At 57.8% G+C, this 27,881-nt stretch overlaps 2 protein-coding genes across 2 annotated transcripts in view; both read right to left on the reverse strand.

The window, feature by feature from the left end:
• The window catches only part of LOC100358221 (alpha-1-antitrypsin-related protein), a 48,757-nt gene that overhangs the window by 5,090 nt on the left and 15,786 nt on the right, over positions 1 to 27,881 (reverse strand). Inside the window, exon 2 of the mRNA XM_089322547.1 lies at positions 192 to 832. Within this exon, the coding sequence (XP_089178673.1) occupies positions 192 to 828 (637 nt within the window). The 5' untranslated portion in view covers positions 829 to 832. The remainder of the gene's footprint in view (positions 1 to 191; positions 833 to 27,881) is intronic.
• Positions 14,722 to 21,791, reverse strand: LOC138843241 (alpha-1-antitrypsin-related protein). The gene is made up of 5 exons (XM_089322546.1): positions 21,691 to 21,791; positions 18,702 to 19,348; positions 17,106 to 17,376; positions 15,814 to 15,961; positions 14,722 to 15,076 (listed from the first exon to the last, which is right to left on the reverse strand). Exons 1-5 carry the CDS (start codon positions 21,693 to 21,695, stop codon positions 14,891 to 14,893), a joined length of 1,257 nt encoding a protein of 418 aa, XP_089178672.1. The 5' UTR covers positions 21,696 to 21,791; the 3' UTR covers positions 14,722 to 14,890.

The raw sequence follows: 27,881 nt of genomic DNA on the forward strand, positions 1-27,881 counted from the left end.
GCAGAAGGGTTTGGGGCATCCTGTCTGGTTGTGGAGAATGCACCATGGTTTGTGTGTGTGCAGTGGGAGAGGCCACGCTGAGACGCCCCACCACCCTCCATAGTACACTGTCAGGGAAGGCTGAGCACTCGCAGTGGAGCCTGTATCCAGGTCAGTTCATGAGAACCAGCTCAGGCCGCGCTCCGTCTTACCTCGGAAGGTAATGTGATTGAGGATGAGAGAATCCACATCAGTCATAAGATCCTTGGCCAAACCCATGATTTCCCTTTGGGTCTCCTTTTCCACATAGTTGCTGATCTGTTGCTGAGCCCGTTCAGGGTCCTTGAAGTTCATGGTGATGGTTTCTGAGTGGGACAGCTTGTTGCTCCCAGAAAACGGCTTTATCGGTGTCAGGGTGTGGTCAGTGAGCAGGTAGCTGCCAGCGGTGAGCTGCAGCTGGATGTCTGGTTGGTGGTAGATGTAGGGCAGCTGCTGTAAGCACTGGTACAGCTGAGCCTTGGCCACCTTCTGGGGGTTGAGCCCCAGGGCCTTCATGACCTGAGTCTGAGTGTCAGCGTTGGTCCCCAGGGAGAGAGTGGCAACAGCAGCAGTGATGCTCACTGGCGAGAACAAGGTGTTGGTGTCTGTTGGCCAGAATTTTGGGTTTCGGTACAAGTTTAAAAAAACATCAGCAATGCTGTGGTAAATCTGTTGGCAGGCTGGAATCTCTGGGTCCTGAAGATCAGGCTGGGATGCACCTTCCTCCTCAAGATATTTGTCTTTGGAGCCAGCCACCTGGCCATACAGGCCTGCCAGCAGGAGGAGACCCCACACAGCGGAGAACGGCATCGTCCTGCAAGAGAGAGAGGGGCAGGGATTGCCACACTCGTGACAAATGACGCATAAGGGAATTCAGTCCAGAGGAACAGCAGACGGCTAACACAAGCTTCACCATGCAAATGAGAAGGGGATGTCATATTCCAAGTCTGGGAAGAAATGACACCTGCCCACCTGGAGCACTGCTGGGTCTAACAGCAAAGCAGTCCTGCACAGACCAGAGCGTAATAAATCTTTCTCTCAGAAGCACCAGCTGAAGGAATTCATCCCAACCAGACTTGACGTACAAGTGGTGATTAACGGATTTTTACAATCCATGAAAAAGCATAAAAGAATAAAACTCACTTATAACACAGGCACACAAATTAGAAAAGAGAAAAGGATCAAAGCCACCTCTGCACAATGCTGTTCACCAACAATGATAAATAATGAGATAGAAAGGAACAAGAAATACAGCACAATCAGAAAACAGCAAAAGAATAAGACCTTACCTATCCATATTAACAAATAAATGTAAATGGATTAAATTCTCCAGTCAAAAGATATAGACTGAGGTGTGCATTGTAGCACAGCAGGTTGAGCCACTGCTTGGAATGCCTACGTTCCATATTGTAGTACCCAGGATCTAGTCTCTCCTTGTCTTTGGATCCAATAACCTGCATATGTGCATCCTGCGGGGGGCGGCAGGTGATGGCTAAAGTATTTAGGACACTGCTGTATCTGTAGGAGACCCAGATGGAGTGCCTGGCTCTTACCTCTGGCCTGGCCCAGTCCTGGCTATTGCAGAATTTTGGGGAGTAAACTAGCAGCTGAAAGATATCTCTCTTTCTGTGTCACTCAATAAACTCTAAAACCAAAAAGATATAAACTGGCCAAAGGAATATAAAAACCCAGGACCAAACTATCTGCTGCCTATAGGAAACATACTTCATTGTTAAGGACACACATAGACTAACAGAGAAGGATGGGAGAAGGCATCCCTATAAACAGACACCAAAAGCAAGCATGAGTAGCTGTGCCCTTATCAGATGCAACAGGCACTGGGTGTTCTTTGTAGTGCTGAAGGCACCTGCATCCCATATCAGAATATGCAAAAGAATTCTGGCTTTGGCTCCTGACCCAGTTTCTTTCCAATGTAGACCTTGGGAGGCAATGGTGGTGACTCAAGTAACTATATTCCTGCCATCCAAGAGGGAAGCCTGGGTTGTGTTCCTGGCTCCCAGCCACCAGCCATTGAAGGCATTTGGAGAATAAGCCTGTGGATAGCAGCTGTCTCTGCATCTGTGTTTCTGCCTCCTTTGCTCATTCTCTGTATCTCTCCCTCCTCCACATACAAATAAGTTTAAAAGCCCAGACTTTAAAAATGTAAAAAGAGACAAAGTCACTATATATTGTCAAAAGATTCTAAATAGCAAGAAGATATAACAGGTGTCAACATGTATGCACCCAAACAGGGCCACTCAAATATATAAAGCAAATATTATTAGATCTTAAGGGAAAGATGGAAAGCAATATTATTGTTGTGAACTTCATCAACCCACTTTCATCAATGAGCAAATCCTCAGACAGAAAGTCACAGAGTTGAACTATACTACAGAGAAAATGGACCTGACAGATATTTTAGATAATTTCACCAAAGAGCTACAAAATTTATATTCTCAATAGCACTTGAACATTATCCAGATTACATCATATGTTAGGCCACAAATCACATCTCAATAAATTTTAAAAATTGAAATCGTATAATGTGTCTTCTCTTATCACAATGGAAAAATCTTGACTAAGCAACAGCAGAGAAAAATGGAAACTCTGAAAATACATGGAAATTGAGCTACATACTCCTGAGTGACTGTGAATCATTGAAAAAATTAAAAGGGAAATGAAAAACTTTCTTGCAGCAGATGAAAATGAAAACACAACACATCAAAACATTCACACATTCACAAAGAAATATAATAAATCACATCAACAGACTGAAAACAAAAACATTTGACCATCTCAATAGAGGCAGAAAATCATTTGATAAGATTCGATGTTCTTTCATGATAAAAAACTCTCAACAAATGAAGTCTACAAGGGACATACCTTAATGTTAATATCTTAACAAATCCACAACCAATATCATGCTGAATCGGGAAAAACTGACAGCATTTCCCCTCAAATCTAGAACAAGAGAAAGATGCCCACTTTCATCACTCCTATTGAGTGAAGTGTTACAAGCATTAGGAAGAACAATTCAGAAGAAAAAAGAAACAAAAGACATTGAAATTGGAAAAGAGAAACTCAAACTATCCATGGTTGTAGATGATGTAACTTTATGTCTATATGGAAAAACCTAACCACACCACCAAAAGGTATTAGAACTGTTAAACCAGTGCAGTAAAGTTGTAGGATAAAAAATTAATATAGAGAAATAGCATTATTATACACCAATAATTATTTCACTGAAAGAGAAATTAAGAAAGCCATTCCATTCATAATAGCTACAAAGCACCCAATGAGTAAAACTAACCAAAGAAGCAAAAATCTCCACAGTGAAGATTATAAAACATTGATATAAGAAATATTAGAGAATACAAAAGGTGGGAAAGTATCCCATGTTCATGGATTGACATAATTGATTTTATTAAAATGTCGGTACTATCTAAAGCTATCCACAAATTCAATGAAATCCCCTTCAGAATATTAATACAGTCTTTACTGAATTAGAAAACACAACCCTAAAATTCTTATGAAACCACAGAATATTCAGAATTGCTAAAGTGATCCTAAGGAAAAAAATAAGGCAGGCAACATCACAATACCTGACTTCAAAGCACACTACAAGCTAGAGTAATTGAAACAGCGTGGTGCCGGCAGAGAAATCAGCATGTACACAAATAGACCAGAATAAAGAGCCCAGAAATCAATCCAGTACATACAGCCAACTGACTTTGACAAAGGTGCCAAGAACATACAATGCTGAGAGTATAGTCTTTTGAATAAATGGTGTTGGTAAAACTGGATATACATCTGTCAAAAATGAAGTTAGATCACTACCTCCCACCATATACAAAATCAACTCAAGATGGATCGAAGACCTAAATGTAAGACCTGAATTGTAAAAATGCTAGAGGAAACACGGAGGAAACCATTGAAAACATTGTTTTAGGTTGAAATTTCTTGGGTGAGATCCTCAAACGTGCAGATTACAAAAGCAAAACGAGACAGATGGGTTACGTGACGCTCAGAAGCTTCTTCGCAGCAAGAGAAACAGTGAACAGAGGGAGACATTGGACAGAATGGGAAAAAATATTTGCAGCGACTTCTTCAAGAAAGTATTAACATCAAGAATCTATCAGCAATTCAAAAAACTCAACAACAACAAAGCAACCAGTCCAATAAAGGAATGGGTAAAGGAGCTGAATACACACTTCTGAAAATAAGAAATAGAAATGGCCAATGAATATTTGGACAATGCTCACTATCACTAACCCTGAGGAAAATGCAAACCAAAACCACAGTGAGATATCACATTACCCCTGTCAGAACGTCCAGCATCAAAAACACAGAGTAACAAATGCTGGCCGGGATGTGGAGAAGGGGGAGCCTTATGCATGTTGGTGGAATGTAAATTAGTGCAGCCACTGTGGAGACAGTGTGGCGATTTCTTAAAAAAATAGAAAGGAAACAGCCACATGATCCAGCAGTCCCACTACTGGGGTGTGTGTACATAACCGGAACAACATTGTTATTCCAAAGCTGTACCTGAGCTCCTCTGTTCATTGCTGCAGTAGTCGCAACAGCCAAGACATGAAATCAGTCAAAGTGGCCATCACTAGATAAACAGATAAATGGAGTGTGGTGTGTATACAACAGAATATTATTCAACTAACTCTACAGAAGAAGAAAAGTGTCTCATTTGCATCTAGGTGGATGGAATTGTGGCAGGCGAGAGGAGCCAGGCTCGGCCTGACAAATGCCACCTGTTCTTCTTTGCTTGTGAAAATGACCAGAACTGAACTTGGGGAAGAAGAGAGGGATCACGGTTGCCGGAGACTGGGAAGTGGCGCCAGGATGCAGTCAGATAAGGGGAAGAGTGGTGGCGCTCTGGCAGCCCACAGGGGGCTGGCATCTAGTCTCACAACCCATGCTCTATAGCGACCACTACAGGAGTCTGAAAGTCCCAGACACACAGAGTGGTGTTCAGCACCACCTGTGTCCTCGCTTTGGATGGTCATGCCGAAGCCCTCATGGAGGTGCGTGGGAAGGCAAAGCCGCACGGGGACAGCGCTTGTCCCCGAGACATTCATACACATCGCCTTTGCCCACGAGCCGCGTCCTGTGCGTCCTTGTTCCAAGGTGAGGAAGTCGAGGCAGGCATGCTAGGAAGCTGAGCAAGGACCACAGCCGACCAGGCAGAGCTGGGGAGCACAGGTGCCCGCTTCTGGCCAGCTGCACTGAGTACAGCAGGTGCCGTCCCCTGAGAGTTTACTCCCTGCAGGAGAGGCGGGGATGCGCTCACTGAGCCCCTTCCTGGAGCCGCAGCCCCGGAGCCATCCTGTGCGTGCCCTGAGCAGAGTCTGGGGTCTCTGCCCCACACATGGGCAGAGCCCCCTGATGGCCACTCAGTGGCCTAGCCCTGGTGTCCCCAGCAAGCCCCAGGTGTGCTGACAACAGGTGTGTTGAGCCCAGGTCTGCAGAGCATCAGCTGTGCGTGAGACTGGGGCCAAGAGTGAGCCCGCTGACCCCATCCTCAGTGGGTACGTGGGTACCACGGGGACATCGCCCTGACGGGAGGGACGGCAGAGTGCAGGGTTCTGGGCAAAGGGAGGGGGTTGCACCTCCCAGCGTCAGATTGAGGGAGGGGGGCACAGGAAGACGGTCACGGGCCCAGGTGCGACGGAGGTGGGGTGATAGCCAAGGCAGCCAGGTTACCAGAGGGGTTAGAGAACACTTGGCCGTCTCAGGGCCACAGCTGCAACCAAGAGGTCAAGAGCAGGGCCCCTGTGGCAGGAGGGTGGACAGAGACTGCAGAAGTGAGAGGACCCAGGCCGCCTGTGGGATTCTGGGTAGCTGGCCACCATGGGCCAGAGGTAAGAGGGCCCCCCTTTCTCTTCCAGGTTGCGGAGGGGGTGGGCAGGAATCTGCAACCTGAGGTCTGGGACTGCGGCTCGGCTGGGGGTTCAAAGGAGCTGAAGGAGAAAGGAGGACCCCGAGGAGGACCGGGAGCAGTGGGGAGGGGCTGTGGTGGGGGTCCTCCTCCGGACCCTGCAGGTGGGAGGGAGCCAGGTGAGGCCCAGGAGACACAGGCTGAGTCTGAGCCCAGGCGGGGCGGGAGCAGGAGGGCAAGGAGCACTCAATCAGCTCCCCCTCCCCGGCACCTGTCCATGTGGGCCCTGTGTGCCGGGAGCTGCCCAGTGAGGCCATGGCGTCTCCCACCTGACTGCCCCGTACCATGACCGAGGCCTGGCTGCCAGCGCTCAGTCCTGGCTCTGCCCACAGGAGTACAGCTCTGCGTGCCTCAGTTTCCCCCGTGTGGAGTGGGCCCAGCACTCACCCCCACGGCAGCTCAGGAGGCTCAGCAGAACCTGCGGGTGCTCAGGCAGCTTGTGGGGCTGGACCAGCGGTGCTGGCGTCCCACCTCACGCACAGCCTTCGGGGACTTATAGCGCTGTCCAGGGGGCGTGGGGACACTCAGTTCCCATGTGACCAGAGACTCCTGTCCTGAAATGAGCCTGGCACAGCTCCAGCCCCTGGCCAGGTGTGTGCTGCCCGGGGCTGGCCACCTCCCAGGGCCTGGCTGTCCTGCCCTGAAGTGGATTAGTCTTGCGGAACCCCAGGTGCCAGGCCACCAGCAAGGACAGAGTCTCAGAGCCCTGTGGCCACCGGAGACCCAGGCTCTCTGCTGCTCAGCCCCTCCTGGAGTCGTCGAGTGGGCCAGGGAATCCTCACACATCCAGGGCCTACACAGGCACCCGAGCCGTGGGGACTCCATCGGTGTCAGCCGTGTGCCGTCGCCAGGCCCCTTTCTACCAGGGAGCCTGTCCTGGGCGGTGTCTAGAGCCCCTTGTGTCTGCACAGAGCGGGGGGTGGAGCTGAGAGCCGAGTGCCTCGCAGGAGTGTTTGTCGTGACCAGGAGGGTGCAGCCCCTCCTGTGCTGTGAGAGCCGTGCTTGGGGACAGACCTAAGACCCCTCATCCTCCCGCAGCCCCTCCTGTCGAGTCTGACATGCACGACCCCAAGCAGGATGCAGACCAGTGACACTGAGACACTGCAAAAGCCCACGCCACACGTGACTTCTCTCCTGGGGCCCAGAGACATGTTGGAGTGACTCAGGCCATCACCTGGAGACGGCGTGCTCTGCACTCACGTGGCGAGCGTGGGATTCCACTCCCTTTGTCGTGAGCACAGTGAGGCTCGGGACTGTGGCTTGTGAAGCCTTCCATGATGATCCCACCAGGCCGCCCCTTTTAGCAGCTGCCCAAGTTTCCCGAACCACCGACCTCAGCACTCCATCTCAGCCTCCGTCTCCCACGTGGAATGAGCTGACGATAGCCGTCCTATTTCCTTCTAGAAGGATCCTGGTGAACTGTAAGGAGCAGGAACTCGGGGCACTGGGCCTCTATTCCCTCCTCTGTGGCTGTCAGGTTTCCAGCAAAGGGAGCGTCCTGCAGAGGCACTTGGGCACTGCGGGAGAAGCGTTTCCTTTGCTTGCACCCTGAGGACCTGGAGCAGGAGGGAGGCCGCCACCTGCACAGGGCCACACAGGAGCAGCAGGACGGAGTGGTGCCTGGTCCTGCTCTATTCTGTTTCCCAGCCTCCGATCACGTCCCAGGCTTTAATGCTCAGACCCCTGGGAACTAAAGGCAGCTGCCATGGAACATCTCAGAAGGTGTTTGAGGCAGGGGTTGCGTGGACTAAAGAAAAAGCATGGCTTCTCCCCGTCACACCCTGCTCTGACTTTGTGATCACTGGGAAGTTTTTAGTACCCACGCGTAGCTGTCTTTGCACATTGGGTGGTCTTGTTGCAGTTGGAATAACAAAACATGAAATGTAACAGTCACCCACCTCACTGAACACTGAGGTGTGGGCACTAAGCAGAGGTCAAATGGACTCATTGTCAAGACTGAGGATGGTGGTGTCACCTGTGCCCACGGTCTTGGGCAACCTCTCAAGGTAGAGGGGATGACCCTGGGAAAGAATTGTTATTGTAAACTAAATTTGGTCTCAACCTAGTCCACACTTGAGTGATAAATTTGACCCAAAGCAGCCCCTGTACAGAGCTCCCCATAACCTGGCCTGATGAGCAAGCGATACCATCACCTACAAGTAGATCCTGGTAACCCAGGGCGTGCGTTAGCCTTTTGTCCCCTGACAAAGTCAACGACCTGCCAATGACATGCTTGAGCTCAGAGATTTGGGGGTTCAAGGACAAGGTGCCCGCATCCGTTGGGTGCTGGTGAGGGTCTCATGGCAAAAATGGTTGGCAATGGCAGGAGCAGGTGTCAAACAAAGGGTCATGTGTTGATGAAGGAGAGAGATGCAGGAATACACACACACACACACACACACACACACACACCAGGGCTGTTCCTTTTGTAGAAATCCTCTATGCAGAACTGAACGGGCCACACAAAATCTACTGCACACCCCCAGTGACCTAAGGATAGCCCACTGGGATGCTTCTCCCCAAGGTTCAGCCACCTCCTCCCAGCACCACCATGTAAAACAAGCTTCCATCACAATGGCCCCTTGGGGAACACTCAGACCACGCCCCAACCCGAGCAGGGAGCCTCAGCCAATGAGAGCTGCTGGTCTTGCTGGACAAAGATGCCAGTCATGCCCAGGAGACCAATCCCATACTGAGCCAGCCAGGTCCTCTCTGCTGGTCCTTTCCTGTCTTCTGACTATAAACAGAACTCACCACACTGGAGATGCCACCCCTGTGGTGGCTGGAGTCCAACGGCGGGAATGTATGTGGGACAAGGGATCACTTGTCAAGGCGGAAGGGTGGGAGCTGGACTTTCACAGCCAATCCCCTTCCCAAGAACAAGCACAGGGCCCCGTGAGAACTGCAAGACGCTCTTCTGATAGCAAGGTGCCCCAGCACTGACTTCTCACTAGGTCCCACTTCTGCTGGCGCCGCGGCTCACTAGGCTAATCCTCCGCCTTGTGGCACCGGCACACAGGGTTCTAGTCCCGGTCGGGGCGCCGGATTCTGTCCTGGTTGCCCCTCTTCCAGGCCAGCTCTCTGCTGTGGCCAGGGACGGCAGTGGAGGATGGCCCGAGTGCTTGGGCCCTGCACCCCATGGGAGACCAGGAAAAGCACCTGGCTCCTGCCATTGGATCAGCGCGGTGCGCCGGCCGCAGCGCGCTGGCCACGGCAGCCATTGGAGGGTGAACCAATGGCAAAAGAAAGACCTTTCTCTCTGTCTCTCTCTCTCACTGTCCACTCTGCCTGTCAAAAAAAAAAAAAAAAAAAAAAAAAAAGTCCCACTTCTTACAGATCAAAAACCTCTCAGTCACCTCACTGAGGACCCAGCGTGTCACACAGGAGTCCTTGTGGGGTCAACCACATGGAGACCATAGCAGCTTTCTGCTCCAGGCAGGGACCCTGTTCATCCAAGGCCACTGGGCAGCCTGCACAAGTGCACTGCTGACTGTGGCCAGAATTTAGGGATGAGAGTGAAGAGCAGGTGGGCCAGCAGGGGGCGCCCGCACACAGGTGGCCTGGACCCATCAGCCCCAGAAACCCAGGGGCCTCCCTGGAACTCCTGCCAATGCTCAGATGTTGTCCCAGAACACAGCGAACACTTTTATCCAAGAAGCAGAATGTGTGCTACGCTCGTCTTCCTCCTCTAACAGCGACCGGGGAACAAAGAGCAGGGTGTGATGGGGGAGCAGCCATGCTTTTTCTTTAGTCCAGCTCCACTGAGACCTAGCACAGGGCTCGCCCCCCCAGCCAACACCTCCCCCTCCAGGGAGGAAGGAGGCTCTAGGGTCCCCGGGGCACCTGCCTCTCTGGCTGTATTCACGGTGGGGTCCTCTTGGTGCCACACAGAGGGAGGCTGCCCGTGCACCTGCATTCCCCCTGCAGCTCCCAGGACACGGACTTAGGAGCAGCACGCAGCGTGCTCGCCCTGGGTGATGACTGCTCACCATCAGCAAGGGCCAGGGTGCCCCAGGGCAAACAAGTTCCGAGCTATAAATTGGGGGAGCCTGGTTCTACCCCTGCACCTGCGTGGGAGACCTGGAAGAAGCTCCTGGCTCCTGGCTTCAGATCGGCACAGCTCTGGGTGTTGTGGCCAAGAGTGAGCCATCAGATGGAACACCTTTCTCTCTCTCTCTCTGCCTCTCCTCTCTCTGTGTAACTCTGACTTTCAAATAAAATAAATAAATAATTTTTAAAAAATTTTCACATGATAAATAGCATGTTAACTAAACTAAGGTTTACCATGTCTTTTGGGTACTAACAGCAATCCTGACCGGAACGTTTCTGAGCTTTTAGTGCAAGTGAGAATTAACCCGTGATCTCCCAGCGAAGTTCCCTGTAAACCGACTCAAGGAGTCACTAGCTCTGCTGTGTTAACGGCTGTGGTCTTCGCCACTGTCAAAGTGAGGCCACGGAAAGGTGGTAGCATGGAACGACCAGCAATGTTTCACTGGAGGTTAGAGAAAGACACAGAGGAAATTCACCAGGTGTTAGCCTGTTCACTGGAGTCCTGTGGCCTTTCCACAACACGCAGGATCTGCAGAAGAGTCTTTCTTAGCTCAGAGGAAGGCTCCGCCAGTCCAGCTGTTGGTGCAATGGTTGCAACAATGAGGACCTCCCCTAGATACTGCGCCTGACTGCAGGCTGGCCGTGGCCGTGGCTGTGACCTCTCAGTGCCCACAAGGACCACTCTTCTCTGTGGCTTTAGCTCAGGGCATGCAGCAGGGACCCCAAATGAGTTTAGCCCTATGCAACTTGTGCACCCTCATTCAGTCTGCAGGGTTGTGTGGCAGATCCATCAGCTGTCTGCAGCTGCACCGTTAACTGTTAGTGTTGCACAATTCTCTATCTGCAGCTACACCGTAACTTAGTGTTGCACAATTCTCCCAGAGGACGGAAGTGGAGAAATCCAGGTAGTGTCGGGGGTCTGTTCAGTCCAGGGCCATACAAACCCTTCCTGTGTAGCTCAGCATTTTATTTGGGTTTGTGCAAAGCAACTTTGTTTTGTTTTAGGAGGCAAATTCGTTTAGTCTTTGATGTGTCTCCGAGCACCAGTTAAAATACATCCTATTGCTTTTCTGAAGATCTTTGTGCCTTCCCCGTCTAATGTACCCACAAATAGGTGATTTTATCCAAACCAAAACCATGTGGTGGGGCGACTGCACCTCCAGCTGACCTTGGTTGGGCTGACCTCATCCATCTACGGAGCCTTGCTCCATGGGACCTGTGCGAACTGACACTCCCCGGTGAGGCACTGTATGCTCTCCCACAGGACGAAAGCTGGGTTAAAAAAAGACCCTAAATAAGTGAAAATAAAAAATACCAGCCCCAAGCCTTTAACTGGATTCAATCTGGTCTCAAACTGTTGAATGCAAATCAACTCTGAACCCACTTCTATTCTGTCTGACAGCCCCTGGCTCATTCCACTACGTCAAAGCAGGGGAGAGGAGAGAGATGGAAGCAAAAAAGAGTTGCTTCAAAAAAGTCAAAGCGCTGGGACACGAAGTGAGCACAAATCCAAAAGGTCGGCTTCGGTGCTGTGGCGTAGTGGGCTAAGCCACCGCCTACAGTGGGGGCAGGTTGGAGTCCCGGCTGCTCCATTTCCAGTCCAGCTCTCTGCTGTGGCCTGGGAAAGCAGTGGAAGATGGTCCAAGTGCTTGGGCCCCTGAACCTGCGTGGGAGACCTGGAGGAAGCTCCTGGCTCCTGGCATTGGGTCAGCCCAGCTCCAGCTGTTGCAGCCCACTGGGGAGTGAACCAGCGAATGGAAGACCTTTCTCTCTGTCTCTCCCTCTCTCTGTAACTCTGCCTCTCAAATAAATAAATCTTAAAAACAAACAGCAACAACAAAAAAACTCCCTTATTGCCCTTAAGAGAAATTTAAAAAATTGAAAAGTTCAGCTCGCCTAGAAGACCTGCAGACTTGAGAGGCCTCGGTGAGCACCTTGGCGCTGGCTCCCTGTTCCTGGGGTAGAAATTTGCATCCTGCTGGGGACAGCCGCTCGGGGGGGTCGGTGGGGTAGGGCGGGGTGGAGGAATTCTCCGATGCCAGTTAAATTTAACCACATTTATTTGGACGAGAAAGGGGTTCTGGAACTGGGAAGCATTCGTGACAAAGTGGGCTCAGAATGCTGCCACCTCCAACGTGGTGAACTGAGCTGACACCCAGCAAACAGGACGGGCAGGCGGAGGCGGGCAGACGGCTGGCACAGCGCCCGCCTCCCAGGCGTGGTTCTGAAGCTCTCGGCATCGGATTTGTTTTGTGGCCGTGGCTGGGAGAGGCTGAATGTTTGGCTTCCAGGGAATACACACGGGGTCTGCGACTCTGCACACCTTGTAGACATGCAGCTCTGCAGAAGTGCCCCCTGTTCCCCGGGGAGGAACAGGGCCCTTGAGGTGGGCTCTGGGGGTGCACATGGGGGCCGTGCAGCCAGCAGTAGCCTTTGAGCGAGAGAACCATTTACCCTCGTTTCCTAACGTGCTGAGTGGGAGGGTCCACCACTTTCATTCGACTTAACAATTCCCGGAAGTGGAACCGGTGGGCCAGCTGATACAGGACGTCCATACTTCTGCAACAGCGGTGCCGCCGGACATGAGCGTGGTAGTGGACAAGGATTCTGGTTTCCACACCTGCTCCCCGAGGCTGTATGCCAAGGGCAGCTCTCACAGTGCTGTGAGGGGACGGCTGGCTTCAGTCTGGATTTGCAAGCACCTGTTGCTGTGAGGTTGAGTTCTTTCGCGTGCTAAGGACGCGGTGTATCTGGAGAAACGCCTTCCGGTCTTTCACCTATTTCTGAATGTGGTTGTTTGACGAGGTCGTATAGTGTTAGGGATTCCCTGCCTGCTCTGGATGCTTGCCTCCTATCCAATACACGATTTCCCGATATTTTCTCTCTATTGGTTGTCTCCTTAGTATGTGGATAAGGTCTTCTGATGCACACACTTTTAAAAATTACCTGGGGGCTGGTGCCGTGGCGTAGCAAGCGAAACTGCTGCCTGCCCTGCCTGCACTGTGTTTAGAATCCGGGGGCGGCTGGACCCCGCAGCCGTGTTCTGCTTTCCTCACACACCTTTACAAAGCGTGAGGAAGCAGGCAAAGCTGAGAGACGATGCTGTCCCGCTTCCTGGCTGCACCTCGCTGCGATCCTAGCACAGCTGTCTGCCCGCCCCCGACTGGTGACTCCGGGCGACAGTGAAGCCCCCTAGGGTTAAATAGGTGTCGCTGGATCTCTTCCAATCAGAAAGAGACACACCTAGCAGGCGCTCTAAGGACAGATCCTGCTTAGAAAAGCTGGTGTCGGAAGTGGGCACCCGCCGCCCTTCCCGCCTCTTCCCTCCCATTTCTCTCAGGAATTGCACCCCGTCTTCCAGCTGCCCACGGTCGCCCAGCAAAGGCCACCGTAGGGATGGGGCGGTCACACAGATTCCATGCTCCAGGCGGGGGACCTGTGTTCTTTACATCGATCTGATTCAACCTCATGGCAAGTTACATGGACCTGCTTCTCCCAGGGGGACACCGAAGCCCCCAAGAGTTGATCATTTAACGAAGATCACATGATGGAGAGAGAGAGAGAGGCTTGAGGCATGGCAGCATTTCAGGGACTGATAACGCTGCTACCATAACAGGAACCGGTGCACACTGAGGTCCCGGCTGAGTCCAGACCCAACCTGAAAAGAGCAGAACCGCTGTGTGGGGAAGAGCTGTGGCCCAGGGTAGACCCGGCCCCTTGAAATGTGGGCATTTCCCCAGGTTGAATGACAGCACAGGAAGTGCTGCATCCCTCAACCTGCTTGTCCCCACCAGGGGGTGCACACGGAGACCCCAGGGCAGGCTGGGGCAGAGCAGAGACGCCCCATGAAGGAGCCAGGGCACACGGGGTAGGCTGGGGCAGGGCAGGGATGCCCCATGAGGGAGCCAGGGCACACGGGGTAGGCTGTGGAGGGGCAGGGATGCCCCTGGACAAGCCCACTCCTGGGGAGCCAGGGCGCAGGTGCCCTGAGCTGGAGGCCTCTGCTCTGGGCGATGGAAGAGCCCCGTGCCCCTGGGCCAAGCGCTGCCGCAGGGACAGCTCAAGCAGAGGCACGGGAGCCGGGCCGTCCTGGGAAGACCACGGGCAGGGCCACGGAGGGAGAGGCCACAGGGTCCACAGGTGCCGCTGTCGCCCTCACAGCCAGGAGTCCCTGTCACGGCTTCAGCCCCATCCTGGGGACCACGACCACGTGACTGGGTAGCAGACAGGGACAGGGCGGAACTGGCCTTGGGGACCTGGTGGTCCTGGTGACTTTGAGGAGGGCGGGGTCCAGGCCCCGAGGCCCTGACAGATCAGGCGCAGCCCAGGGAGCAAGGGCTCCTCTGTTCCCAGCAGACACCCTGAGAATGGGAGGGGGCCGCGCAGGGGGGAGGGGGTGACTCAGGGGACAAGCAGGAGCACTGTCTTCCCCTTTTGTTGTGGGCACGCAGTGCATAGACCCAGGTGTGACTCAGAGTGGAGGCCTGGAGACCTGGCAGTATGGGGGTCAGGGCAGACGAGATGGGCGGGGTGCATTGGGGGCGGGGCAGACTGGTAATGGGGGGGTGGCACCTATGGTGGTGGACTCCAGGGTGGGCTGTGATCCCCTTAGAGTGGGAGGTGACCACACAGGGAGGGGTAGGGGAGCTGAGGGCCTCAGAGCCTTGGGTGTGGCTTCCCCACACTCATCCCCACCTGCATAGCTCCGTGCTGCACAGGGACCTCATGGGCTTGGCCACAGGCGGCGCCATCACAGTGCAGTCCACATGGGCTCCGGGCGGCAGGGTTCGCAGGTGGACTCTAGGAGGAGGCTCAGACTTTATTGTGTTTGGGGCGGGGCCTGGCGGGGGCGGGGCTGAGGCCGAGGGGCTGTTAGCCTTGGCTGGGATTGACCACCTTTCCCACGAAGACGGGAAAGTTGTTGTTGTCATCCTTGACGATGACCAGGAAGGGCCTGTTGAACTTGAAAGTGGGCACCGAGGGCCATGGGCCCACATCGAAATACATGCGCTCAGAAAATGTGTCGTCATCCAAGGTCAGCACCGCCCTGTGTGTGGCCTGCGGGGCAGAGAAGCAGAGCCCGGAGCTGAGCGGAGCCTGCGCTGTCCCCTCTGAGGCTCCAGGTGGACGCCGCACCCTAGGCACTGCCTGTCCCCTCCTCCCTCCGCTGCAGTCACACCAGGCCTTTCTCTGTGTCCCGGGCTCTGCCCCTCCCAGGTCCCCACCTCCCCTCTCTCAGCCCCGGGCTGCACCCCCAGCCTCTGCGGGGCCTGTGTGCACCACAGGGCTCTTGGTTCTGTGATTTTCAGATTCTTTAAGACAAAACGGGGAAGGTGATGCCCTGGGCTCCGACCACCCAGGCTCAGGGGCCCCAGGGCAGGAGGGGATCTGGGTGCTCAGGGCTCCCTTTGCTGGAATCCCTCACACTCACACTTGGAGGCACCCAGGGCTGCGCGGCCCACAGAGGGAAGGAGCCGGGGACTGCCTTGACTCACTGGGCCCCGCTGCAAATGTGGGGAAATCGCGGCCCAGGACTGCAGGGCCCTCGGAAACCTGTGGACAGGTCAGTGACCCGACCGCAGGGGAGACCCCGACAAGGCCAGCGGCACAGGAAGCCCCCTCCCCAGCTCTGCCACCTGACACTTCCCGTCCCGTCCCAGGCAATCAAGAGGCTCCTGGGGAGGAGCCAGGTGGCCCTGGTGTGTGTCCTTGTCCCTTCCTCAGTCTCTGGTCTGGATCCGGCCCCTCCCGTGCCCTCGGACAACAGGGACAGCCCACCAGTGGGGCGACCTCACCTGGGAGAGCTTCAGGGGGCCCTGCTCCGTGATCCCCGAGAAGTCAGCCTCGTCGCTGAAGACGTTGGTGATGCCCAGTTTGCCCAGGAGGGGTTTCAGATCGTGGGTCCCAGAGATGGAGAATTTGGGGAGGAACACGCTGGCGGACCTGCCGTGCGGGAAGACAGTGCAGACGTCTCATCCTTGCCCCCGTCCTCTGGGGCCCAGGGTGGGCACTGTGTTCTTTCCTCCTGGTTTCTCCCACTTAGTGCAGCCCCTCCCCCACACCCACAGGGACGCTGACTTGGTCATTGTCCTCGTATCCCCCATGGCAGCAGGTGTCAGAGTGTCAGCACCCACAGGGCCCTGGAAAGCTACCTCCCCTGAGAAGCCCTCCAGGCAGATCCAGGGTGTCCCTGGAAGAGCATCTAACCTGCCCTGCAGTGTTGGTGCCCCCACAGCCGGGGACTCCCTGGTGCCTGGCTCCCAGGGGAACGTGGCTGGCGGTGGCAGGTGCTGAGTGACAGCTGTCTCGTGGGGGAGGAGAGTGGACCCAGCAGGCTTAGGGCTCAGTTCTGGTTGTGGGGAGAAGGTGTGGGCTCTGGTGGGCTGGCAGATTGGCACTGGGGCTCTGTGACGAGTTCTGGCCGTGGCTGCTACTGGGCCCCTGTTCTCATCCCTGGTGCAGGGACCTCAGGAAGGGTGGGGCAGGGCAGAGGGCTGAAGGCGTCCATTTGGCGTTGACCCTCAACCCTGTGTGTGCGGTCATGTGTGTCTTATAGGGCACAGCGGGCAGCAGCTCTGCAGGGCATGGGCACGGTTCCAGGCACAAGTCTGTGTGGGGGTTGGGCATGCTGGTGCCCTTCCCTGCTGGGCCAGGAGAGCACTTGAGTGACGTCACAGCAACACCAGCTCTCTGCAGATGGGTCCCGGCCTCTCCCACTCTGGCCCTTTGCTCTACTGGGCCTCTTCCCCTGCCCACCAGGGACATCTGTGCTTGGACAACACATTCCGTTGCCGCCTTTACCAGGAAGCCCTCCTTGGTTCTGCCGTAGCCTGTGCTGCTGTTACTGTCACTACGTTGGGCACGGACGTTGGGAAGTGGCCGTGTCCATGCTGGGGGCAGAGTCCGCAGAGACAGGATCATTGCCTTTTCTGTGGCCAAGGCCATTTCCCAGACCCCAGCCCACAGGTCCGGAATGGAGCCACGCCCCCAGGGAGCACAGTGCATGCTGCGGGTGGCCCCTCCCCTGCCCCGGCTGGTCCTGCCCAGCTCGGGCAGCTCCTGGGCAGCACCCGGCCCCGGGAGGCACCTGATGTCCGAGGGTCTCAGGAGGCCGTCCAGCTGCTCCTGCGTCAGCCCTCTCTCCAGCTGCTCCATCTTCCCCTCGTCGGGCAGGACGTAGTAGGCCACAGCGTCTCCCAGACAGTGCTGCGCCAGCACCCAGCTGGAGAAGTTGGTGTCCCGGTGCAGGTCAAATGCACCCAGGCGGTTGACGGTGGGCACCCTGACGGTCGTCCTCTCGTCCACGTGGAAGTTCTCCTCCACCGTGAGCTCAGTGTGGAATTCATCCCGGAGTTTCCCTGGGGACACGGCGAGGTGGGGTGGCGGTTAGGGACTGTGATCAGTGAGGAGCCCGGAGCCCCCTCTGTGACACAGGAGTCCCCGAGCCTCAGCTTTTCATCTGCAAATGGGGTGGAGACGCGAACCCCAGATTGCAGGACAGCTCTGTGACAGCTGCCTGACGTCACAGGAGGGCCCCCGAGTCCTTGTCCTGGCTCATTGCTGAAAGTAGTTCTTCATAGGGTTAGCAATTGTGTGTCTGTGCCAGAGGCTGGTTGGGGGGAGGGCTTAATAGGAATTAGGGGTAGAACCAGAGCTTGGAACTTGTTTGCCCTGGGGCTCCCTGGACTTGCTGATGGTGGGCAGTCATCACCCAGGGCAAGCACGCTGCGTGCTGCTCCTAAGTCCGTGTCCTGGGAGCTGCAGGGGGAATGCAGGTGCACGGGCAGCCTCCCCTGTGTGGCACCAAGAGGACCCCACCGTGAATACAGCCAGAGAGGCAGGTGCCCCGGGGACCCTAGGACCCTCCTTCCTCCCTGGAGGGGGAGGTGTTGGCTGTGGGGGGGGGGCGAGCCCTGTGCTAGGTCTCAGTGGAGCTGGGAGCTCGCTGTGCCGGCCCAGGCTTGGAGCCCTGCACTGCAGGACTGTGCAGGGAGGGAGCCCCGGGGGGAGGGGAGGGCCCTGGCCTTGACCCCCACCACCCTCCTCCCTCTCCCTGGGACATGGGAGTGGCCTCAGAGCACCCTGTGGGCCCCACACCCCTGACCTTCTGAGTGCTCAGAGGCAGGAGGCAGCTGGGAGCCGAGGTAGCTGGTCACCTCCTGGGCGCCACACAGCCCCCGTTCTCTGTCATGTGGCTCATCCTCCTGGACACCTGACAACAGGGCCCTGATTTGGTCCATGATAAGATAGGACAGCAGCACCCTAGAGAGGTCAGGTGGCTTTTCCCATATCCACAGCGAATAAGTGAGAAGGCAGGACCTGAACCCACACCCTACAGACCCCAGAGCGAACTCTGGTCCCTGACCCTGGAGCGGTCTGGGGGGCGGTCCCTGAGCCCTGGAGGGGGCTCTGATTGGTTTGTGCGGCTCCTCGGCACAGAAGACTGACACCTGCAGTGAGTGCTTGGACAGTGATGGCTCTCGCTGGGCCCCTGGGCAGGCGGTGACGTGGCTGTCTTCTGCTCCTCTTTCCCTACTTTACCTGCTGGGGTGTGGGAAGAAAGCAGCCCTGCGGGACCCCTGGCGGCCCTGCACTGCACTTCCTGGGAACGCTGGGGCGCTGGCGGTCTCGGGACACGGCTGGCGGCTGCCCTGGCCCCGCGCGGGCGCTGGCTCCAGCTCACCGTGGAAGGAAATGTACGTCAGCAGGGCCAGGCTTGTGTTGTTCTCCAGCTCTTGGACCAAGTCCGTTATCTCGTTTTTTGTTTCCCTTCTCAGAAAGCTGTTGATCTGCGTCCTGGCCCCGTGCGTGTCCCTGAGGTTGACGGTGATGGCTTCAGTGTGGGACAGCTGCTGGACGCCCTGCACAAACTCAGCCCTCGGCTGCAGACGCTCGTCGATGAAGAGGACGCTGCCGGCAGCCAGCTCGTTGTCCCAGTGCTGGAAGGTGCGGAGGAGCTGCCGGAAGCAGGCGTGGACCAGGTGCTCCCCTGCCCCCAGGAGGTTGAACTCCAGGCCATTCCAGATCTGGCTGTGGGCGTCAGCCTTGGTGCCCAGGAAGAGCGTGGCGAGGGCGGCAGTTACGCTCAGTGGGGAGAACACGATGTTACTGCTCTTTGAAATCCAAGCTGACTCTTTGTACAGGTAAAGAAAGATGTCAGCAATGTTATTGAAGATGCTTTGACAAACAGGCGGCTCGGAATGCGTGGGATGCACTTGAGTAGGCTTGGATTCCTCTGACTGCTGGGCCCCTGTAGCCTCTGGTCCCCACAGCAGGCAACACAGCACTGCCAGCAGCAGGGGGCGCTGTGAGCTGGAGGACTGCATTGTCCTGCAAGAGAGGAGCAGCAATCCCTGAGAGTGGCCCCATGAGGACGTGGCCTGGCCCTCCCGTGACCTCACGTCCCAGCACCATGGTATTACACCTCTCCCACACCCCGACCAGGCCCACACACGGCTCCATCATCACCATTCCAAGAATCAGACGCGACCACCTGGGCGTCGCTCAGCTCCTGCCCAGCACCGCCCTGGTCTCAGGGGCCTGGACTCCCTGCCGCCCGCACACTCCACCAGTGTGCACACCGCTGTGCTGCCCTGACTGACGAGGAAGCAAAGCCCAGAGGGTGGGCGATGCCCGAGGGCAGCGGGCAGGTCCAGGCAGAGCCGGAACCTCGCACCCGAGCTGGGCCAGAGTTCACGCCCTGCACAGCTCCGCTCACTCCTGCATTGGCCTTGACGGGCCAGTGTCCCAGCCCCCGGGGTACGACAGAGGACGCTGCCACACAGCAGGCAGAGGGGACTTGCCCAGGGCTCGCCTGGGTCAGGTCAGGCTCAGGAAGGACGTCCAGGCCTCAGAAAAGTCACTGGGGGCTGCACCGATGGCCACTGTGGACCGCCGAGAGGGCCGGCATCTTCCAGCCATGGGCGGCCAGAACCCGGGGCAGCCCTGGCCCTGAGGCTCTCAGGGACTCTGCCTCTCATCTCCAAGTGTGACTCAGCATCTCCACTGCAGAGGCTCAGCGTGACTCAGCAGTTTGCTCAGGCCACCCAGCAGGGCAGGCTGGGACCGGCTGCATCACCAGCTTTTGCGTGGGTGCCCCGTGTTCCGCTCGTCGCCTGTGCACCTGCTGGTGCTGAGGCTGCACCTGCTGCTCAGCTGGTCCTGCTGCTCGCACTGTGGGGCCGGGTGCGGCCGTGCTGGGCGGGGCGGGGCTGTCCTGTGCAGGGTGGGCGGGGCAGCAGCCCTGCTCCCTGGGTGGCAGTGCACTGTCTCCCAGCATCACCAAGGGCTCAGGACCCACCGGCTGACCGGGGAGTCCCCTGCTCCCTGACTGGCCCGGCACTGCTCTCTGCTCAGAGCAGGCTTGGGTCATGGGAGACCCAACTGCATTCACCTCCCTCGGCCAAAGGTCCCCGGGAGCCAAGCAGTTGGGGGCGCCCCTTCTTCCTGTGGCAGGACCCTGTTTGGGGCCCCCGGATCCCCCCTGGCCTGTGGGGTCAGGCCTGAAGGAGGCCCCAGCCGATCCTCTCACCCTCACCGTGGGGCTCAGAGCCCCTGGGAGCTCAGTGCTGTGCCCACTGAACCCTTTCTGGGAGCTGCTGTCCCTGCAGCTTCCTGGGTGTGCCCCGTGGGGCCTGGGCTCCTGGCCCTGCGCATGAGCTGAGATTCCTGCCAGCAGCTCGTGGCCCGTCCTGGCCACCACCTGTGTCCCAGCCACAGCCAGCACTGATGGGGCAGGGACCTGCTGGTGTCTCCAGGAAACACAGGTGTGCGGGGAGGAGGGGGTGGCCCAGACCACCAGTGACTTTTCCACGCACAGCAGCACTTGGACCCAGGCAGGCATTTGACCTGGGCAGGTGCTCGCCGAGAGAGGCCTGTGGGAGAATGAGTGCAGCCGATCTGGAGTCAGGCCTGCACCTGGTCTCTCCGAGAGAACAGCCCTTTCGGGCGAGAAATCAACAGGTGTTGTAGACTCTGACTCTGCAGGATGGGGGGGTGACATCAGGTGACAGGGCTGTGAACCCATAAAAGACAGAGGGGGAGGCGGCGGGAGAGGCAGCTGGGCCAACTGAGGAGTAACGAACACACCCCTCCCTTGCAGGCAGCTGCTCTAGCCAGGAGGTCAAGGGCAGGGCCCCTGTGGCAGGAGGGTGGACAAAGCAGAAGTGAGAGGACCCGGGCCATCCTGTGGGATTCTGGGTAACCGGCCGCCGTGGGCCGGAGGTAAGAGGGCACCCCTTTCTCCTTCAGGGAGTCAGGGCGGGGGGCAGGAATCCACAAGCCAAGTTTAGGACTGTGACTCAGCTGGGGGAGAAAGGAGGACTCCAAGGAGGAGCCCCTGATGGGACCCAAAGCGGGGTTGGGGGGGCTATGGTGGGGGTCCTCCTCCGGACCCTGCAGGTGGGAGGGAGCCAGGTGAGGCCCAGGGGACACAGGCTGAGTCTGAGCCCAGGCGGGGCGGGAGCAGGAGGGCAAGGAGCACTCAATCAGCTCCCCCTCCCCGGCACCTGTCCATGTGGGCCCTGTGTGCCGGGAGCTGCCCAGTGACTCCCACCTGACTCTGCCCAGGGCTGTGGCAAGGCCTGGCCACCAGCGCTCAGTCCTGGCTCTGCCCACAGGAGTACAGCTCTGCGTGCCTCAGTTTCCCCGTGTGGAGCGGGCCCAGCACTCACCCCATGGCAGCTCAGGAGGCTCAGCAGAACCTGCGGGTGCTCAGGCGGCTTGTGGGGCTGGACCAGCGGTGCTGGCGTCCCACCTCATGCACAGCCTGCGGGGACTTATAGCGCTGTCCAGGGGGCGTGGGGACACTCAGTTCCCATGTGACCAGAGACTCCTGTCCTGAAATGAGCCTGGCACAGCTCCAGCCCCTGGCCAGGTGGGTGCTGCCCGGGGCTGGCCACCTCCCAGGGCCTGGCTGTCCTGCCCTGAAGTGGCTTAGTCCTGCGGAACCCCCGGTGCCAGGCCACCAGCAAGGACAGAGTCTCAGAGCCCTGTGGCCACCGGAGACCCAGGGCTCTCTGCTGCTCAGCCCCTCCTGGAGTCGTCGAGTGGGCCAGGGAATCCTCACACGTCCAGGGCCTACACGGGCACCCGAGCCTAACATCGTCTACAGGCAGCACAAAATCACCAACTTGAACATGAGCCTGCTGGAGATCGACTGACTTTCCAGTCCTGCCTGTGGTGCCTTGGCCAGGCTGGAACAGTGACATCACAGGCCTCGCACAGCCCCGGCCAGAACTCCCCCACCCCCACCTCCCCACCTGACAAGGACTGGCAATCCTCGGTAAGAGAAGCCATAACCAGCACCACAGGCGTCTCAGCCGGTTCGGCTGGCACGACTCCAAAATAAAGCCCAGCACACCTGCCCCGTGATGGCCGCTGACGTGTGCCGCTCACATCAGCTGCTGTCAGGTGCAGAGGCTTCCATGGGGATTTTACAAATATTTATGTGTTTGAAAGCAGAGAGGGAGAGGGAGAGAGAGGTTTTCCTTCTGTTGGTTCACTTCCCAGGTGCCCACGCAGCCAGGGCCGGGCCAGGCTGGAGCCCATGGCTGGAACCTGCAGCCGGGTCTCCCACGTGGCGGCCAGGATCCAAGAGCGCCCGCAGCGTCTGCTGCCTTCAGTCCTCCCGTTAGCCGGAGGCTGGGTCAGGAGGCAGAGCAGGGACTGAGCCCAGGCACCCCAGGGGATGCGGTGTCCCACGGGGCAGCTTAGCCTGCAGCACCCACACCCCTCCCGTGATCCTGTAGGAGTGGACAGGTGGCTGGTGTCATCGCTGCAGTGTCTGGATCGTGCTGACACACAGTGTCCGTGTCTTTCTCTCCACTCCACTTCCCAGGCGCCTTTGGGAACCCCCGATCTCTGCGCTTTCTGGCAGCGCAGCTGCGGAGCCAGAGCCTGCTGATTCCTGGTCCCGAATACGCCTGGTTTCTCTAGCGACAAAGGGCAGAAGGGGCCGACTTCCCCTCCGCCCTCCGGGCTTGTGAGGCTGTGTTCTGTGCTGTTTTAGGGCAGACGATTACATGGCTGCATACGCAGGTTTCCTCAGCCTCAGCCTTGCATGTGGGGGGAAGGAGCTAAGCCTTTTGTACAGAGCACCTTCACCCGGGGGTTTTATCCTACTTCCGTCTGTTTAAGTCACTTCTGCTCTTAACGCTCACAGCCGCGTTGCTTATGAATGTCAGATACGCGACAGCCATCATTCTAGCTCGTTCTTTCCATTGAACAACTTATGTGATCCGGACTAACAGGGCTGACTTTGGCCGTAAACCTGGGTGGGAAATGTTACACCCCCGGTGCAGGTGCAGGGCTGGGGGCTCTAAGACGTGCCCTTGTAAGGAGAGCGAGAAGGCAGGCTTGAAGGTCTTCCCTTGTGAGCTGAGGGAGGAGACAGCCACCTGCAGGCTCCCTGCACACGAGCCCAGCCTGGCAGTTTGCCCAGTCAACCCCAGGGCTGTGGGAAGGGGGGTGACGCAGAGCCAACAGCCCGGGGACCTTTCTCCTGGGTCGGCTTTGCTGGCCGCTCACTGGTTCGGCAGAGGCTGTCTGGGTCTCTGACGCACAAGCTGTCCTGGGGCCTGGTGAGGACAGGATGGTGGTGAATAGGGCCCCGCCTTTCAGATGTCCCATATCCAGGGGCCAGTGGCCGGGCCAGAAATTATCCTCAGGTGGGGCCTCAGAGGGCAGCTGGTCACAGCCCAGAGTCGCGGGCGCTCCCACCAGCCCCCTGCCTCAGAACCATCGGTGGGCGTGGCGTCAGGAGGGCGGGAACCTGCACTTTCCTGAGCTCCCCATGGGGTCTCATCTCCCTCACCCATGACTCAGTGCCTGTGCTGTGCAGCTCGTCCCTGCAGCTCAGCGCTTCACCAGCAGAGGGCGCGCCGCCCCTCGCCAGCCAGCAGGCAGCTCCAGAGCTGTGGGCAGTTCCTAAACCCTTGCCCAGGGGCTGGGGGGACAGGAGGTGGCTTTGTGTTTGGGAAGCACCCCGGGCGCGCTGCCCTCCTGGAAGGCTGTCCTCAGCTCCAAACTCCTCCTCTGAGGGAGGGGGCAGAACTCGCCCCAGGCAGGTGCATGGGGAGCCGGGCTGGGGGAGACGCCCAGCTCCTGCGCACCACAGCCCTCCCTCTCCTGGACACTGAATGTCCATGGCTGGGAGGGGACGGGGAGGAGAGGGCTCAGCAGGACGCTGCGTGGATCCTCACTCAATCGCCCTGCGCTCTGCACTGAGCCGGCTGCAGGGAACAGATCCGTGTTCTGTGCAGGGGCCCCGGCACCCCGTGGGCAGCCCTGCAGGAGCAGGAGTTGGCGCTGCCGGCACGGGGCCTGCTCTGGGTGCGAGGTGAGGGCAGCAGGTCCCGCAGAGGGGCCGCCTGAGGAAGGAGCATTGGCACTGAGCACAGGCGGGGCATCGCCCAGGGAGGAGAGGGTGGGGGTGGAGAACGGTGTTCTAGGCAGGTGCAGCAGGTGCACGTGTCCTGCAGGGAGCAGGGGGTGGCGTGAGGATAGGGCCCCCAGGCTGCTGGGGGCCGGGCGTGGTGGACGGGGTGGTGGGAGAAACAGGGGAGGCGTCGGGACGCACAGCTGCACGGCCTCAGAGAGCAGCGGGGGCGACAGGGGGAGCCCCAGGCCAGGCACAGTCACAGGCAGGGGTAGAGAGGGGCAGATAGGCGGCAGCTCTGCGGGGGGGGGGGGTGTTTATCCGGAGGCTGGTCTGGGTGGTGCCAGGATGCTGATCTGACCGTGCAGAGCAGGGGCCGCCTGTTCGTGAGCGTAAATTCACTTCCCGTCCTGATGTTAAAGATGGGCCCTTTAATAGATGGTTAGGTCGTGGGTGCGCCACACTCAGGCATGGAGGGACCCGTGCTGGGAGGCCGTCAGTCACTGCGGGGGGTTTGCAGTAAGTCCCGCACCCTCTCGTGCTGGGATGCCGCCGAGGGCCCTCACCAGGCCCAGCACCTCACTCCTGGACCCCTCAGTCTCACCTGAGAGATAAACGAACTTTACTTATTTATCAAAGATTTCTTTATGTACTTGAAATATATTTAGAGAGAGGAGAGTCAGTGGGCACGGGGAGGGGGCGGCACGACCACGCGGTGCACAGGGCGCCTGGCGAGCTCCCCGCGTGCCAGCACCCCCAGCCCTCCCAGGATGGTGAGCTGGGAAGGCGCTGCTCAGCCCTGATTGCAGGGAAACAGGAACTCTCTGTCGCCCCCTCCTGGTGACTTGGATCCTGTTCCCCTCTGTGCCTGGCCCAGTCTGAAGAGTGCGGGTCCCCTGGACCCCGCTTCTCTTAGCCGTCACAGGGCGTTGATTCAGGACTTGTTGCACGGCCTCGCCTTCCGCGGCAGCACCGCACCGTGCCCGCCAGCCCAGCTCCTGGGCCCCAAGGAGCCCCTGGACTGGCCCAGGTCCCTGCAGCAGCCTGTAAGAGCACACAGAGGCCATCCCGCCTCTGGGCGCCCTGATGACCCTGGGCCCCGCCCTCTCCTGGTGTGTGCTTTCCAGACGCATGCGCACTGCAGCTGACCCTGCGCACCCCTCCTATCCCCATCTGCAGCCCAGCCCAGGGCTGCCTGCTCCCTGGGACACTCCCTGCACTGCCCCTCCTTCTATCTGCACACAAATAACCAACTGACATCTCACCTCCTCCTGAGAGCCTCCCCGGATTCCTCCCTCTTAGAAGAGCCCAGCCCTTCCATGTCCCGCACTGTGAGGTCCTGCTTGTTTCCTAGGGCGTGGGCTGCGGGTTGCCTGAGCGGTCGCCACCAGCACCCTTCCTGCTTCAACATGTCGGCCACCAGCACCGCGGCCCTGGGCCTCTGTGTGTCCAGCCCCGGGGAGGCAGAGGTGGGCGGAGACCGCCTCCAGCCCTGGGGAGGGGGTGGCCGGCGGCCCCAGGTGTGGTCTCCCTCGGGGGCTGCCCTTCCAGGGCAAGTGGTCTGCCTTCAAGGCCCAGCCGCTCCAGCCCAGCAGGGGGCGCTGCAGAGCAGGGTTCGCTCCCCAGCCCGCGGGTGGCCTGAGCTCCGCCCACAGCATTGCAGCTCTGCTCCCTGCCCCGCCCTGCCCTGCTTCCTCCTGGCCGGTTTCACAGGTGTGCGTGCCTCAGGAGGAGCTCAGCATCAGCTCCCAGAGGGCCCAGCCGGCCACACCGGCTTCCCCCGTGCATCTCTGCGTCTGAGCTCAAGGGGCAGGACACTGGGCAAGCTGGTGAGGGCCCCGTAAGGACCCCCTTTGAGCCTCACCTCTGTAAACCCCGGTTTCCTGGGTGCTGGGTCTGGGGGACAGCAGCCCCGTTTGTGGGGAGACAGAGAGCGCTTCCATGCACAGTTCGCTCCCCAGCGTGGCCTCCTCCCAGCTGGCACTCGCTTCCAGAGGGCTGCCCTGGCTCCACCTGCCTGCCTCTCGGACCTCCCACCTCCTCCCAGCCCCATGCCTGAAACCTCACAGATTCCCAGGACGCGGGGCACCCAGGATCCTCAGACCGCCATCCCCCGGCCAGGGTGAGGCAGAGTTCGGTCAGGGAGTTGTGCGCCTCCTTTTCCCTTTTGTCAAATTTCTGGGTTTGGGACCTAATTGCTGACGTGGGCTGACTCCCAGGCACAGCTGGGCCACGGGTATGTCGCAGACGCTTCTCTCGCTGGGTCCAGGTGTCAGAAGGCAGAGCCACTGAGCTTGTGTGTTCAGAAGCCCTGGGGAGGACGGGTGTTGCTTAGCGGACTCTCCTACAGAGCGCCGGCGCGGAGGGGGCGGTCACTAACAGCCCCTAGGTGAGTGAATGGATGGACGGATGGTACTGGGCGGGAGGCCAAGGGAGGAAACCCCGCGTGGGTACCCCAGGCCCAGCTCCTATTCCCCGCCCCCTCTAGAACCTGACTCCTCCCACATCTGTCCATCAAAGGCCTCCATCCCTAGGGGGAAGAGATGACCCAGGACAGATCAAAGACCAAAGCTCCCGGCTTGACTCCCAGGAGAAGGCATGAGAACTACCACTGCGTGCTGGCCAGTGACGGTGATGAAGTCTCTGATCTGCACCGGCACCGACGCCGGGGCAGCTCCGCTGCTCACCACGTAACAAACACCGAGCAGGAGGACGGTGACCTCGGCTCCTGGATCTGGAGGCTCACGGCTAATATCGGGTGGCCCCGTTGTCTGTGTCTGCTGAGGGTGGAGGCTGGCAAAGGCCGAGCCTGGGTGGAGGAAACACCAGGTGCACAGCGGGCAGAGAAAGGCAGGGAGCCTGCTCTTTCCCTTGGAGCCACCAGCATGAGGTGATGAGGCTCCACGCCCACAACCCCAGCCCCCTCCCGTGGGCCCTGCCCTCAGACACCAGGACTGGATCAGGCCTCGGCCCTTAAGCACCACCCCAATGACGCTTTGATGTTTAACGTCTACATGAGTGGGGTAACCAAGACCTGTTCAGATTAGAGCCACCATCACCATCAAGACCACATTGCCACCTCCATTACCATCATCACCACCATCACCACCAACACCATCATCAACACCATCATCACCACCACCATCATCAACCCATCACCATCAACACCATCATCACCACCAACACCATCATCAACACCAACACCATCAACACCATCATCAACACCAACACCATCATCAACACCAACACCATCATCAACACCAACACCATCAACACCATCATCAACACCATTAACACCATCATCACCATCACCATCATCAACACCATCATCACCACCATTAACACCATCATCAACACCATCATCACCATCACCATCAACACCATCATCACCACCATCAACATCACCATCATCACCACCAACACCATCATCAACACCATCAACACCATCATCAACACCAACACCATCAACACCATCAACACCATCAT

The sequence above is a fragment of the Oryctolagus cuniculus genome, chromosome 20, assembly GCF_051225735.1.
Source record: "Oryctolagus cuniculus isolate XC-2025 breed Fujian yellow rabbit chromosome 20, ASM5122573v1, whole genome shotgun sequence".
Taxonomy (NCBI): domain Eukaryota; kingdom Metazoa; phylum Chordata; class Mammalia; order Lagomorpha; family Leporidae; genus Oryctolagus; species Oryctolagus cuniculus.

Coding starts and splice junctions, on each gene's coding strand:
- LOC138843241 (XM_089322546.1), bottom strand. Junction 15,962..17,105: donor CTGAGACCCTCGGACATCAG/GTGCCTCCCGGG, acceptor CCCGCACGGCAG/GTCCGCCAGCGTGTTCCTCC. Junction 15,077..15,813: donor GCCCCCTGAAGCTCTCCCAG/GTGAGGTCGCCC, acceptor TCTGCCCCGCAG/GCCACACACAGGGCGGTGCT.